Source organism: Balaenoptera acutorostrata, chromosome 19 (genome assembly GCF_949987535.1).
Source record: "Balaenoptera acutorostrata chromosome 19, mBalAcu1.1, whole genome shotgun sequence".
In the NCBI taxonomy this organism is placed as follows: Eukaryota; Metazoa; Chordata; class Mammalia; order Artiodactyla; family Balaenopteridae; genus Balaenoptera; species Balaenoptera acutorostrata.
In genome coordinates this window covers 54,442,550-54,456,520 of record NC_080082.1, presented here as the reverse complement: position 1 = coordinate 54,456,520, position 13,971 = coordinate 54,442,550, and the positions used below count along the sequence as shown (strand labels likewise).

The following is a 13,971-nucleotide window of genomic DNA, read 5'->3' as shown; positions in this document are numbered from 1 at the left end:
CTTCCCAGACCAGGGCTCGAACCCATGTCCCCTGCATTGGCAGGCAGATTCTCAACCACCGCGCCACCAGGGAAGCCCCAGCCTCAGTTTTTTACCAAATCCCTGAGCAGTATGGGTCCCTTCGACCCCCCCTAGGCCACCTTAGAGATTTATTCATTTCCAGTAGATCTCTCTGGCCACCATCAGCCTCGTACAGTCTCCCCACCCCTTCCAGGATGTCACTGGAGGCCCAGGCCTCTTGGGGTTTGTGATGGTCCTGGAATATTAAACACAAAATTCCAACCAGGATCATCAACAGAAGCCTAAACCATTGAGTGAAAGTTTGATGAGGAACAGGATATTTATTTAGTCTCAAAGTATCCTCCCACAGATTACTTATTAATTACAAAGGGAAAAAAAATAGTATTAATGGACAACACCAGCAGACACCACCTAAAACCAGGTGATAGAAGTTAACATCACCAGTATCGGGACAAATGAACATCGTGTGCCTCCTGATATGCACTGAAAAGGACACAACATCATTTCTGTGATGTTTTTCTGCCAAAAATGCATCATCCGAATTGAATCATGAGAAAACATGGGACAAAGCCCAACTGAGGGACACTCTATAAAGTACTTGGTCTGTACACTTTAAAAATGTCAGTGTCATGAAAACCAAAACAATAACAAAAATTTAAAAGCTGGCAGCCGGTTCTAGATTAAAGGTGACTAAAGAAACATGACAACTAAACAAAGTGTGATCCCGGATGGAAAGCAGATGGTGACAAGGTATGTTATTGGGACAATGGGAGAAATTTGAACATAAACTATAAATTAGGTGATAGTTTTCTATCAATCTTAAACTGATACTTGGGGAAATGTGAAATTGGTATTATGGTTATGTAGGAGAATCCCCTTGTTCTTAGGAGAATTTTACTAATATAATATTATGAATTATATTTACGAATATAATATATTTGCATATGTGTGTATATGTATGTGTGTGTGTGTGTGTGTGTGTGTGTGTATGCAGAAAAGCAAGCAAAAGAATTGAACAAAACTTCACAGAAAGAGGAAATCCAAGGGAGAGATGAACATTTAAAAAGTTACTCAACTAATCATCAGGGAAATGCAAATTAGAATCACAGTGCCATACCAATATACACCCACCAGAATGGCTAAATGAAAGAAGACACCACCAGGAAGTGTTGGTGAGGATATAGAGTGGGGAAACTCTCATACACTGCTGGTGGGCATCCAAATTGGTCCAACCACTAGGAAAACTGTTGGGCAGTTTCTACTATAGCTGAACGTATCCTATGACTCAGCAATTCCAGTCCAATCAGATATGAACATATGTCCACCAAAAAACAAATTCCCATCAACAGATGGATAAAGTGTAGCATCTTCACACAGAGGAAACTATATAGCAATGAGAATGAAAGAGCTACAGCCACATGCAATAGCATGGGATGAATTTCACAAACGAAACACTGAGCAAAAGACAGCAGACACAAAACAATGCATATTGCGAGATTTCATTTATATAAAGTATGAAAACAGGCAAAATTAATACATATTGTTAGAAGTCCAGTTAGTGGTTTCCTTTGGGGGCATCCTGGAAGAGGCATGAAGGGCATCCTAGAGGGACTGGTCATGTTCTTTTCATGAGCTGAGTTCTGGTTACCAGGTGTGTTCAGTTTATGAAATTTAATTCAGCTGTTCACTTATGATTTGTGCACTTTTCTGTACACTTCAAAACATTTATTTTTGAAAAAGAGCAAGTTAGATCTAAAGATATGGATAACTTTCCAAGATGTATCACTGAGTGAAAAATGCAAGATGTGGGAATTCCCTGGTGGTCCAGTGGTTAGGACTCAGCGCTTTCACTGCCGAGGGCCTGGGTTCAATCCCTGTCAGGGAACTAAGATCCCACAAGCTGCGCAGCGCCGCCAAAAAAAAAAAAAAAGCAAGATGTAAAAGAATATGAACAGTCACTCTGTTAAGCAGTACAGCACTTCCTCAAAAAATTAAAAATAGAATTATCATATGACTCAGCAATTCCACTTCTGAGTGTATACCCAAAAGAACTGAAATCAGGGTCTTTTTTTAAAAAATAAATTTAAAAAATAAATTTATTTATTTTATTTATTTTGGCTGTGTTGGGTCTTCGTTGCTGTGTGTAGGCTTTCTCTAGTTGTGGTGAGGGGGGGCTACTCTTCATTGCAGTGTGCGTGCTTCTCACTGTGGTGGCTTCTCTTGTTGCGGAGCATGGGCTCTAGGCGCACAGGCTTCAGTAGTTGTGGCATGCAGGCTCTAGAATGCAGGCTCAGTAGTTGTGGTGCACGGGCTTAGTTACTCTGTGGCATGTGGGATCTTCCCAGACCAGGGATCAAACCCATGTCCCCTGCATTAGCAGGGGGATTCTTTTTTTTTAAACAATCACTTTTGTTATTTATTTATTTATTTATGGCTGTATTGGGTCTTCGTTTCTGTGCGAGGGCTTTCTCTAGTTGCAACGAGCGGGGGCCACTCTTCATCGCGGTGCGCGGGCCTCTCACTATCGCGGCCTCTCTTGTTGCGGAGCACAGGCTCCAGACGCGCAGGCTCAGTAGTTGTGGCTCACGGGCCCAGTTGCTCCGTGGCATGTGGGATCTTCCCAGACCAGGGCTCGAACCCGTGTCCCCTGCATTGGCAGGCAGATTCTCAACCACTGCGCCACGAGGGAAGCCCAGCATGGGGATTCTTAACCACTGTGCCACCAGGGAAGTCCTGAAAGCAGGGTCTCGAAGAGATATGTGTACACCCATGTTCATAGCAGCGTTATTCACAATAGCCAAAAGGTGGAAGCAACCCAACTGTACATCGACAGATGAATGGATAAAGCAAATGGGGTGTATATATAAAATGGGATATTATTTAGCCTTAAAAAGGAAGGAAATTCTTTGATGACCATTTTGTAATGTATAGAAATACTGAATCATTATGTTGTGCACCTGGAACTAACATGGTGTTGTAGGTCAATTATACTTCAAAATAAATAAATAAATAAATAATTGCCATATAATTAAAAAAAAAAAAAGGAAATTCTGACATGCACTACAGCATGGATGATCCTTGAGGACATTATGCTAAATTATTCTAAATGAAATAAACCAGTAATAAAAGGACAAATAATGATTCTACTCAGATGGAGCACCTAGAGTAGTCAAATTCATAGAAATAGAAAGTAAATAGGTGGTTTCCAGGGGCTAGAGGAAGGGAGGGATGGGGAGTTTTTGTTTAATGGGTACAGAGTTTCAGTTTTGCAAGATGAAAGGAGTTCTAGAGATTGGTTGCACAATTACGTGAATGTACTTAATGCCACTGAACTGTACACGTAAAGATGGTTAAAATGGTAAATTTTATGTTATGTGTATTTTATCACAATTTAAAAAACTTTAAGAATAAAAAGTACAGGGACTTCCCTGGTGGCGCAGTGATTAAGAATCCTCCTGCCAATGCAGGGGACACAGTTTCGAGCCCTGGTCCAGGAAGATCCCACATGCCGCGGAGTGACGAAGCCTGTGTGCCACAACTACTGAGCCTGTGCTCTAGAGCCCGCGAGCGACAGCTACTGAAGCCTGCACGCCCTAGAGCCCGTGCTCCACAACAGAAGAAGCCACCCCTCGCCACAACTAGAGAAAGCCCGCGCGCAGCAACGAAGACCCGACACAGCCAAAAATAATAAATAAATAAATAAACAAACATTTACCATCAGACAGTTTCTGTTGGTCAGGAATCTGTTGATGGCTTACCTGGCTGGTTCTCGCTCAGGGTGTCATGAAGCTACAATCAGCATGTTGGCCAGGTGCAACAGTCACTGGAAGATTTGATGTGGCTGAAAGATGTCCTTCCAAGATGGGTCACTCACATGGTGCTGGTTTGCTGGCACGGGGCCTCGGTTGTTCTCCATTTGGGTCTCTCCGCTGGCTGCTTCACTGCTGTCACAAATGGTGGCTGGTCTCTCTCAAAGTGAGCCATTCAATAGAGAGATGGATGAGGAAGCCTCAATGCCTTTTATGGCTTAGTCTAAGAAGTCACACAGCAACACTTCTACCATATTCTGCTGGTTAGAAGCAAGTTACAAAGTGCAGCCTATACGCAAGAGGAGGGGGCTTCCCTGGTGGCGCAGTGGTTGAGAATCTGCCTGCCAATGCAGGGGACACGGGTTCGAGCCCTGGTCTGGGAAGATCCCATGTGCCGCGGAGCGACTAGGCCCGTGCGCCACAACTACTGAGCCTGCGCGTCTGGAGCCTGTGCTCCGCAACAAGAGAGGCCGTGATAGTGAGAGGCCCGCGCACCGCGATGAAGAGTGGCCCCCACTTGCTGCAACTAGAGAAAGCCCTCGCACAGAAACGAAGACCCAACACAGCCATAAATAAAATAAATAAATAAAAATAAATAAATAAATAAAAAGAGGAGGGAAATTAGGCTCCACCTAGTGAAAGAAGGAGTGTCAAAGAATCTGTGGACATATTTTAAAACAGCTTCATACATTCATTAAGTCCTGACAATAATCTAACAAGGTGGGTACCATCACTCATTCTCACGTTACAGATGAGGAAACTAAGGTACAGAGAGGCTAAAGGTCACACAGAAGAGCCAGAGCTAAGACTTAAATCCAGGTAGCTGAACTGGGAAGCATTTTCTTAATCACTAATGTCAACCAGTGGGAAAGAAACCAACTGAAGAAAAAAATATTTAAGAAGGAGCATTGTATGAGACTTTTGTTTGTTTTTTGACCATGCCACGTGGTATGCGGGATCTTAGTTCCCCAACCAGGGATCGAACCCATGCCCGCTGAAGTGGAAGCACGGAGTCTTATCCACTAGACGGCCAGGGAAGTCCCATGTACGGGACTTTGATGACTGGTTGGATGTGGTAAGTGATGGAGTTGAGGATGACACCCATAACCTCCATATTTCTTTGATACTGGGAGATGTGTATCCAAGAGAGGCAGGACAGCAGGAAGTTAAGAACATAATAAGGTGTGGGGACGGAGTGAGACAGTACTATAATCAATTTGGGTTTTTTAAAAATAAATTTATTTATTTTTTATTTATTTTATTTTTGGCTGCGTTGGGTCTTCGTTGCTGCGTGCGGGCTTTCTCTAGTTGCTGTGAGCAGGGGCTACTCTTCATTGCGGCGCGCCGGCTTCTCATCGTGGTGGCTTCTCTTGTTGCTGAGCTCAGGCTCTAGGCTCGCGCGGGCTTCAGTAGTTGTGGCTCAAGGGCTCTAGAGCGCAGGCTCAGTAGTTGTGGTGCAGGAGCTTAGTTGCTCCGCAGCATGTGGGATCTTCCTGGACCAGGGCTTGAACCTGTGTCCCCTGCAGGCGGATTCTTAACCACTGCGCCACCAAGGAAGCCCATCAATTTGGTTTAAGGCAAACGATTTTGCCCTAATTTCTTCATCTTAAATAAGGCTGATAATTACCTACCCTGTGGGATATCTGAGGATTAAAGGAAATCATGCATGCAAAACAATCAGTTTACAGCAGCTGGCACGGAGAAATTACTCGATAAATGGTAGCTTTCAAATATACCTATTAGTGAAATATTATTGAATTGTATACCTATTGAATTATTGTATCTATATAAATACTATCCTATTGAAACGTTGCCCTCTCCCTATAACTTTCAGCTGGTGACTCCAACATTTGCAGTCCCCGTTTTGCAAAAAGTAGAGGAATAAGTTCCTTTTGGACTCCCTTTTGGTCTGAGCTGGAGGAATAAGGCACGAACTACAGTGGGGAAGGCACCGCTCAGGAAATCAGAATGTGTGAGTGCCTCTGACTCAGTCATTCCCCTTGTGTCCATTACATGGATGCGATAACTGAGACTTACAGCTGTGCAAGGTCACAAGTTACTGACAGAGTCCAGCCTTCAAAAACAGGATTTTTTGGAGATAAAGAGGCCTCAGTTCCTCATTTCTCATACCCCTTCCCCCAACCCACCCCCTGCTTGCTCAGAATCAGCACTAACAGTGAAGGAAGTTGAATTTATCAGTTCTTGAGGAGCTTGGAGGAATTCTAAAAAGGAACCCCCTCCCCAACTTCTCTGAATGAGGGTTTTTTTTTCCAGTTATGAGGCAGGGGTATGCACACAACGACGTGAGGGAGATTTCCCCCCTGGCTCTGGCTCAAGTCTCTGACTTGTGGCCCCGGTTGAAAGAGAGTTTTAGGGGGCACGGGACATCGATGGATTTGCTTATTCTATTATGAGAGTATCTGGGACAAACAGTCGGTGCCCAAACTTCCTCAGCCACGCTCAAGATGGCCACATAAGGCCACGCCGCAAATGGCTGAACCATGGTTCGCGGTTGGAGAGACGCCTTTCCCAAAATGGAGAGAGGGGAGAGAAAGTGTCCATCACGGGTTAGCCCCGCCCCCATAGATTGCTAGGGCCAATTAGCTACCCGCAGGGCGGGGACAAGGCCAGGGGAGGAGGCTGCCGTTGCCCCAGCAACAACCAGGGAGCCGGGAGGCGGGCGCGGAGGGATCGGCGTCTCAGCAATCTTGCAGCCGGGAAGGTCCTGGGAGAGGCGCGAGCTAGGCCTGGGAAGTCAGCGCCTGCGGAGAGAGGGACAGGTCAGGTCCATGAACTCCAATCCCCGCTTTCGCCTCTCCTAACCGTTAGACGCTCTGAGGTAGGAATGACGCATGCGCGGGCTCAGAGGTGGAGCTAAGGTGCCCTGCACTTAAAACGCATGCGCCTCATGGCGGTGGGGGGCGGAAATCTGACCCGAGGAGGCGGTGCTTTTGTGTTGTGGGCGGAGCCATGTGCCCCTGGGGCGGGACTTTACGCTGCAATGAGCAGGATGAAAAGGTTATTTTAGAGGCAGGCAGAGTTAGATGCCGGCTCCTTAGAGCGTCCGTTTCTCGCCCCTCATTTTTCTGCGGCTCTCCTGGAGAGGCAGTTAGTATCATGGTCAAGACCGCAGCCTCAGTGGCTTGACGAAACTAGCTTGGAATCCCAAGTACTGCTCCTTACTTGGTGGGCCTCAGTTTTCCCATCTATTAGGTGGAGATAATTGTACACTTTTCTCATAAGGCTGTGATTATATTTTCCCCCCTCAGGGCCATGGCTGAGGTGCACGTGATTGGGCAGATCATGGGGGCCACCGGTTTCTCGGAAAGTAGCCTCTTCTGCAAGTGGGGCATCCACACAGGTATTCCCGGGCATGGGTCATTTCCCCACCAACACCCCGCAGCCTAGACGCCTCCACCCACTTTCCTTCATCCCCTGACCTCAGTCCCTGATCCTCAGCTTCCATGGGCCCTCAGGACTCCTAACCCTGACCACGCTTTGTTCATGTGAGTCTAGGCTCCCTTCTTATTATCCTTTCCCATCCCATCTCTGGGGACTCAGACTCCCACTCTCTCAACACACATTCCCTAAGGATATGAGACTATAGGCTGGACCCACCCAGCTACCCACAACACACACTACCAGTCCTCAAAACACTTGACAGCGGTAACGACACTGCTTGGACTTCATTCACTGTCTTAGGGGTGCTCTGGGTGCCTCCCCCATCTTAACTCTTTGCTTAACCATCTCCATTTATTGAGCTCTTAATGTAAAATGGAAGTTTCCATCTTGAAATGAAGAGGGGAGGCCACCCTCCTGTATTCATATTTCTCTGTGAGAATGTAGGAACCCTGTTCTGACAGTCATTCAAGTCCATCCACACAGGCCCAGGAGGGACCTTGGAGGTCTCAATTTTCATGCCTCTCCATCAGAGGCAGTATAGTGTGGTGGGTGGTGTGATGGCTAGGGCCACAGGCCACCAGGTCTGGGCTCAAATACGAACTCCCTTGCCTATTGATTGGGAGCCTTTGGACTTGACCTCTCTGAGCCTCAGTTTCCTTGTCTGAAAATGAAGCTAATAGCAGCTCAGGCAGCAGAGTGCTGAGGTTAAGAGCACAGACTGCCTGGGTTTCAAAACCAGCTCTTGCTTATTAATTATGTGACCCTGGCCACTTGTCTTTGCCTCGATTCCCTGTCTATAAAATGGGAATAATAACACTATTTACCTCATGGGGTTGTTGTGAGGACTAAATGAATATCAGTAGCACTTAGAAGAGGGCCTAGACTTGTAAGTCCTCAGTGAGTGTTTGCCTGGCTTGTGTAAAAATTGGATGGGCTCTTGTTCGTAAAGCCCTAGGTATGTTGCCTAGCACAGATAAATGCCCAAGAAATGAGTGTGGCCATTGCCATCATCATCTTTTCAGGCCTTGGGTTCTTTGCGATTTCACTGGTGGGTAGGTTGGTGGTTGAGATTCCCTGAGAAATTGGGATCCTCCAGCTGAGCAAATAAGAAGCAAGGCCTGGAATCAGACTTGGTTTCCAGTACCCTTCCACTCACTTGCTCTGTGACCCTGGCAAGTGCTATTCCCTCTCGCAGCCTCAGTTTTCTTATCTGTAAAGTGTGACTATTTGTCCTTCATAGGGGTGTTAGGAAGTCTTGTATGTGAGCATCCTGACTCAAGGCTTGGTGCTTTCCTCACCTGGCCCGCAAGGGAGCAGTAACCAACATGATTTTTATTATTTCAGGGGGCTCTTGGTCAGGGAGAAGGGGGCTAGGGGGCAGTTAATCCAATAGACAGCCAAGGCGCAGTCAGATAAAGGGCTTGGTCTCTGCCGTCAGTCAGAGCTCCATTTGAGGGATTTCCCTGGCGGTCCAGTGGTTAAGACTCCGAGCTTCCCCTGCAGGGGACACGGGTTCAATCCCTGGTGGGGGAACTAAGATCCCACGTGTGGCGTGGCACGGCCAAAAAAAATAAATAAATAACGAAAACCTAAAAACGAAAGCAGAGCTCCATTTGAATCAGCTCCACCATGGGACCTTGGTCTGCTGCGGTCCTGCTGTAGCCCCAGCGTGGAGAACAGTGCTTGTCACAGAGTTAGGTGTTCAGTAAAGGTTTGTGGAATGAAAGGTAAAAGTTTCTTTACCTGTAAAATGGGGATTGTATTAGCCCCCACCTCCTAGGATCATTTATGTGTCCAACAAACATTTATTGAACACCTTCTGTGTACCAAGATCTGGGTTTGAGGTTCTAGGGACCCAGTAGTTTACAACATCTCTGCTCTCTTGGGGCTCACAGCAGGGGAGACAGAAAAGAAATAAGCAGGTAAAGACGTGAGTGCAATGATTACAGATAGTGTACTAGGTACTAGGAAGAAATGAGATGAGAGATGATGTGAGAGGGACTGGTTAGTTCTGGGATAGGAGGGTGAGGGAGAACCCCTCTGTGAAAGTGGCACTTGAGCTGATCCCTGAAGGATGAAAAAAAGCCAGGCATAGGGACATCCAGGAGCAGAGTTTTCTAGGCAGAGGGAACAGCCAGTGCAAAGGCCCTGAGGAGGGGAAAAAAATAGGAGCAGTGAGGCTAGAGGGTGGTGAGGAGGAATGGGGAAAGTGATGGGAGATGAGTTCAGGAAGGGGTTGCGGGGGGCACAGGCCAGGCCATGTAAGGCCTTGTAGTCTCTCCTCCTGTGGAGGAGAGTCTGTAAACTGGGGGTGGGGTGGGGATTAGGAGTCCCAGAGGGTGGATTAAATGAATTCATTACTAAAGCGCTTAGCGCAGCGTCTGGCATTTAGTAAGCAGTCGGTGCATTTTTGCTATTATTATCACCCTCAGTAGGATGGCTATTACGACACACCGTTCACGATTTGCTCTGTGCTTCAGCTTGTGAAGGACCGCCTTGGCTCCATCTTAGTCCTTGGACTAGGCCTCCAAACGTGGGGTGAGAATAGTAGTAAAATGACCCCCAGCACTCATCCAGCACTCACTGTGCCCCAGACACTGTTCTCAGCGCCTCGTGTGTATTAACTCATTTAATCTTCTCACAATTCTGGGAGGAATGCATTATTATTACACCCACCTTACAGATGGGAAGACAGAGGCAGAGAAAGGTAACTGGCCCAAGGTTGCACAGGCAGGAAGAAATAGTGCCAGGATTTGAACCCAGACATTTGGCTCCAGAGTCCATGCTTTGCAACCCTCCGCCCCCCAGTGCCAGGGAAAAATGGGGTCCTACAGCCACAGTGGGATCCCCTTCCTGATGGCTGCCTCCCACCCCGCCCTGCCTCATCCATGTCCTGGCTCTCACTGCAGGGGCAGCATGGAAACTCCTGTCAGGCGTGCGGGAGGGCCAAACACAGGTGGACACCCCCCAGATAGGGGACATGGCCTACTGGTCCCATCCCATCGACCTGCACTTCGCCACCAAAGGCCTACAAGGTGAGTTCCCGGCCTGGGCCCCAGGCTAGACTAAGGGGAGGTGGGTTAGCGGCACTCAGTGCTGCGGGGACTGGAAACATCAAGTGCTTTTCCTGCTCCTGTGCCCTTTGGGTCCCTTTCCTGACCAGGCTTGGCCCTGGAGAGGGTGAGCTGAGGCCTCCCCAGGCTGGCTCTAGAGTGCGTTAGGAGTAGGGCAGAGGCCAGGGGTGGATGGGGCAAGGTCAAGGGGAGGGCCAGGGGGAGAGGGAGGTGGCTTTCACAGAGACAAAGCAAGAGAGTCTTCAATCAGCAGGAAGCTGGGAGGGGTTATGAGAGGGAGAGGTGAGGGCTGGTGGCTATTCTGCAGGCAGGGCTCCTCAGCTGCTCAGAGGGGAAGTGAATACGTGGGGGAGGAGCGGTATCAGAAGACCTCTTCTGGCAGAAAATTTGGGTCATTAAAGAGGGGTGGATTCCAGGAAATAGCCTAGGTAAATATGCCATATATTTCTACCATATAAATAATAGTTACTGAGTGCCTGCCCTGTGTCAGGTGATGCCAGGGAGATATCAGTGATTGAGACAGTTCCCCAGCCCTGTCCCCACACAGTTCATCATCCCTTGGGAGAGACAGAGCTGCCCTCAGACAGTGGTAACCCAGAGTGGGCAGGACTGGGATGGGGGATCTTGAAGGGCTATGGGAGGCCAGCGGAGGTGCCTGACCCTGCTGGGGGGTTCAGGGAGGGCTTCCTGGAGGAGGGAGATGTTTGAGCTTTGCTGTGAAAGGACAGTAGGAGCTATTAAAACGGAAAGATGAAAGAGGGTTCTGGGCAGAAAGCCATGTGTGGAAGCCTCAAGGGGGAAAGTGAGCCAGGGGCGTTTGGAGGACCGAGGGAGAGCAGGAGGGCTGCAGGGGGTGAGGTGGCAGGGGACAGGGGACAGGCCATTGCAAGGCCTTGAATGCCAGGCCGCAGAGTGGAGGCCATATCCTGAAGGCACTGGGGAGCCAGAGCAGGCGATTGACAAGTCAGGTTTTGCTTTTAAGAGATCCGTCTGGCTGCCCTGTGGGTGATGGATTGGAAGGTGAGGCAGGCAACAGTCCTTTCAGCTCTTAAGGACCCCGAGTCTCTGAATGTGGGCATCATCCTTGCCTCCTCTTTTCTCATACCCACCCCCCAATTCTGTCCATCAGGAAATCCCATTAGCTCCACCTTTGAAGTGCATCCTAAATCCCACCACTCCCCCTACCCTCTTCCCAGCACCCTGATCTGTCCACCCTCACCTCTCACTGGGTTATTACAGTAGCCTCTTTACTGGTGTTCCCACTTCAGCCCCATAAGTCTGTCCCCCTGTGAACACCTAAGTTAAGTAACATTCCTCCTCTGCTCAGAACCCTCTGTGGTCCCCATCTCACTCAGGGTAAAAGGCAAAACCTTACCATGGATCACAAGGCCCTGCTCAATCTGATTCTGTCACCTCTTCCCCCTCTCCCCCATCTCACTGCTCCAGCCACATTGGCCCCACCAGGCAGCTCCCACCTCAGGGCTTTTGCACTAGCTATTCCCTCTGCTGGGAGCGCTCTTCCCTAGATATCCACATAGCCCCCACTCCCTCTCCTCCTTTAAGCATTCACTCAGATGTCACCTTCTCAGGAAAGTTTTGCTTGATCACCCCCTTTCTAAAACTGCATGCCAGGACTTCCCTGGTGGCCCAGTGGTTAAGACTCCTCGCTCCCACTGCAGGGGGCCTGGGTTTGATCCCTGGTCAGGGAACTAGATCCCACATGCATGCCGCAACTAAGAGTTCGCATGCCACTACTAAGGAGCCTGCCTGCTGCAACTAAGACCCAGTGCAACTAAATAAATAAATATTAAAAAACAACAACAACAACAAAAACTGCATGCCTACCCCCACCGTACCCAGCTTGTTTTTCTCCAGAGCAGTTATCACCATCTGACGTACCCTATAATTTGTGTATTTACTGTGTTCGTTGTTTAAGATGTCAGCTGCACAAGGGCAGGAGTTTTTGTCTGCTCTGTTCACTGCTGTGTCCCCAGCTTCTAGAACAGGGCCTAGCACGGAGGGACTCAGAAAGGAGGGTGAAATGGGGCTGGGTCTCCAAGGGCTTTGCCTACAGGCTGAGGAGCTGAATTATATTCTGAGTGAGGACACTGGGAAACCTATGGAAGGGAGAGAAAGATGCTTCCAGCTGCCAGGTGAAAGTTGGATTGGAGGGAGCAGGAAAGAAGGCCCTGAGGCCAGAAAAGAGGACAGGGTGTGGCCACAGGGAGGGAAGGAGGGAGGCATCGGGGACAAGGCCCGACATATTCACCTGGGGACTGGGCTCCCCTGAGACGGGGACACCGAGGAAGAGGCCGCGGAGAGGGAAGTCAGCAGAGGCCAGACCTAAGGGGCCTTGAATGTTGAGGTCGGACTTTATACTGAGTGCACTGGGGAATCACAGAAGGGTTTTGAGCAGGGGAGGAATACGGATTCAGAAAGATCCCTTTGGCTGCTCTGTGGGGGTAGGAGTCCAGAGAGGAGGCTGGGGCAGAAACCTGGCGGGGAAGGACTGGGCCTGGGATCTCCAGGAGCTCCTGCTGGGCTATACCCATCCCACTTTGCCTCCCTCCCTCCCTCCTATGCTGCAGGTTGGCCCCGACTCCATCTCCAGGTATGGTCCCAGGACAGCTTCGGCCGCTGCCAGCTTGCAGGCTACGGCTTTTGCCATGTGCCCAGCAGTCCAGGCACCCACCAGCTGGACTGCCCCACATGGCGGCCCCTAGGCAGCTGGCGGGAGCAGCTGGCAAGGGCCTTCGTGGGTGGCGGGCCTCAGCTGCTGCATGGAGATGCCATCTACAGTGGGGCTGACCGCTATCGCCTGCACACTGCCGCCGGTGGCACCGTGCACCTTGAGCTGGGCCTGCTGCTGCGCCACTTCGATCGCTATGGCGTCGAATGCTGAAGGACCCGGTATGGACCGCTGGCCCCCAGCCACATCTCTGGACACCCGGTGAGGGGCAGGATGGCACAGGGGTCAGAAGCGTGGGCTCTGGAGACTGTCAGACCTGACCCCAGCCAAGGCTGGTGTGGCTTCTATCCTGACTAGCATCTCAAGCCCAGTGACTGCCCCTCCCAGGTCCAGTTTCCCCATCTGTAAAATGGGGGCAGTAAATGTGTGGGTTCACAGGGGTTGGGTGCAGAGAAGCTGTTGGCACGTGGAAGGGCTCAGTAAAGGAGAGCAGTTCTTTCAGATGTGAGTGCTTTTCTGACGTTCATCTGTTGGATGTCCAGTGCCCCATCCTCCTACTGTCACCCTCCTTCCTCAGGCCCCCTTCCCCTGTCCTCTGCCTCAACCTCTGACCCCCTCCCCACTCTGGGTGATGCTCTTATGGCCCCCACTCCTTGGGGGTCCCCCCTCCTCTGTGCCCCTCTCCCCACTGGCTCCCTGTCTTCTGGCTGACCCTCTCCCCCACTGCCCCAGCTTCCCACTCTCCACTCGGGGTGGTCGTCCTCGGATTCCCTGTACCCTGCGTCCCCATCCTCTGATTGAGCCCTCCCCGCCAGGTCTTTATTCCCTCGGTGACCCTCGCACAGTCCTCAAAGCCACACGCAGCACAGCCGCTCGCTTTGGTAGCGCTCAGCCGCCAGGAGGCAGCACCCTGTTGGTGGGGCGGAGCCGGGTGCCCGCCCCCTCCCCCCAGGGCGTAAGGGACCCCCCTTGGAGC

At 49.9% G+C, this 13,971-nt stretch overlaps 1 protein-coding gene across 2 annotated transcripts; it reads left to right on the top strand.

Annotated features, from left to right (window-relative positions):
* The first annotated feature begins 6,506 nt into the window (after window positions 1-6,506).
* B9D2 (B9 domain containing 2) lies at window positions 6,507-13,498 on the top strand. 2 transcript variants are annotated; one of them, XM_007168014.2, is made up of 4 exons: window positions 6,507-6,610; window positions 7,100-7,191; window positions 10,142-10,267; window positions 12,895-13,498. In XM_007168014.2, exons 2-4 carry the CDS (start codon window positions 7,104-7,106, stop codon window positions 13,206-13,208), a joined length of 528 nt encoding a protein of 175 aa, XP_007168076.1. In that variant the 5' UTR covers window positions 6,507-6,610; window positions 7,100-7,103; the 3' UTR covers window positions 13,209-13,498. The 2 variants fall into 2 exon arrangements, with proteins under 2 accessions (XP_007168076.1, XP_007168077.1); XM_007168015.3 differs by having other exon boundaries at window positions 6,513-6,669.
* Window positions 13,499-13,971: the final 473 nt, after the last annotated feature.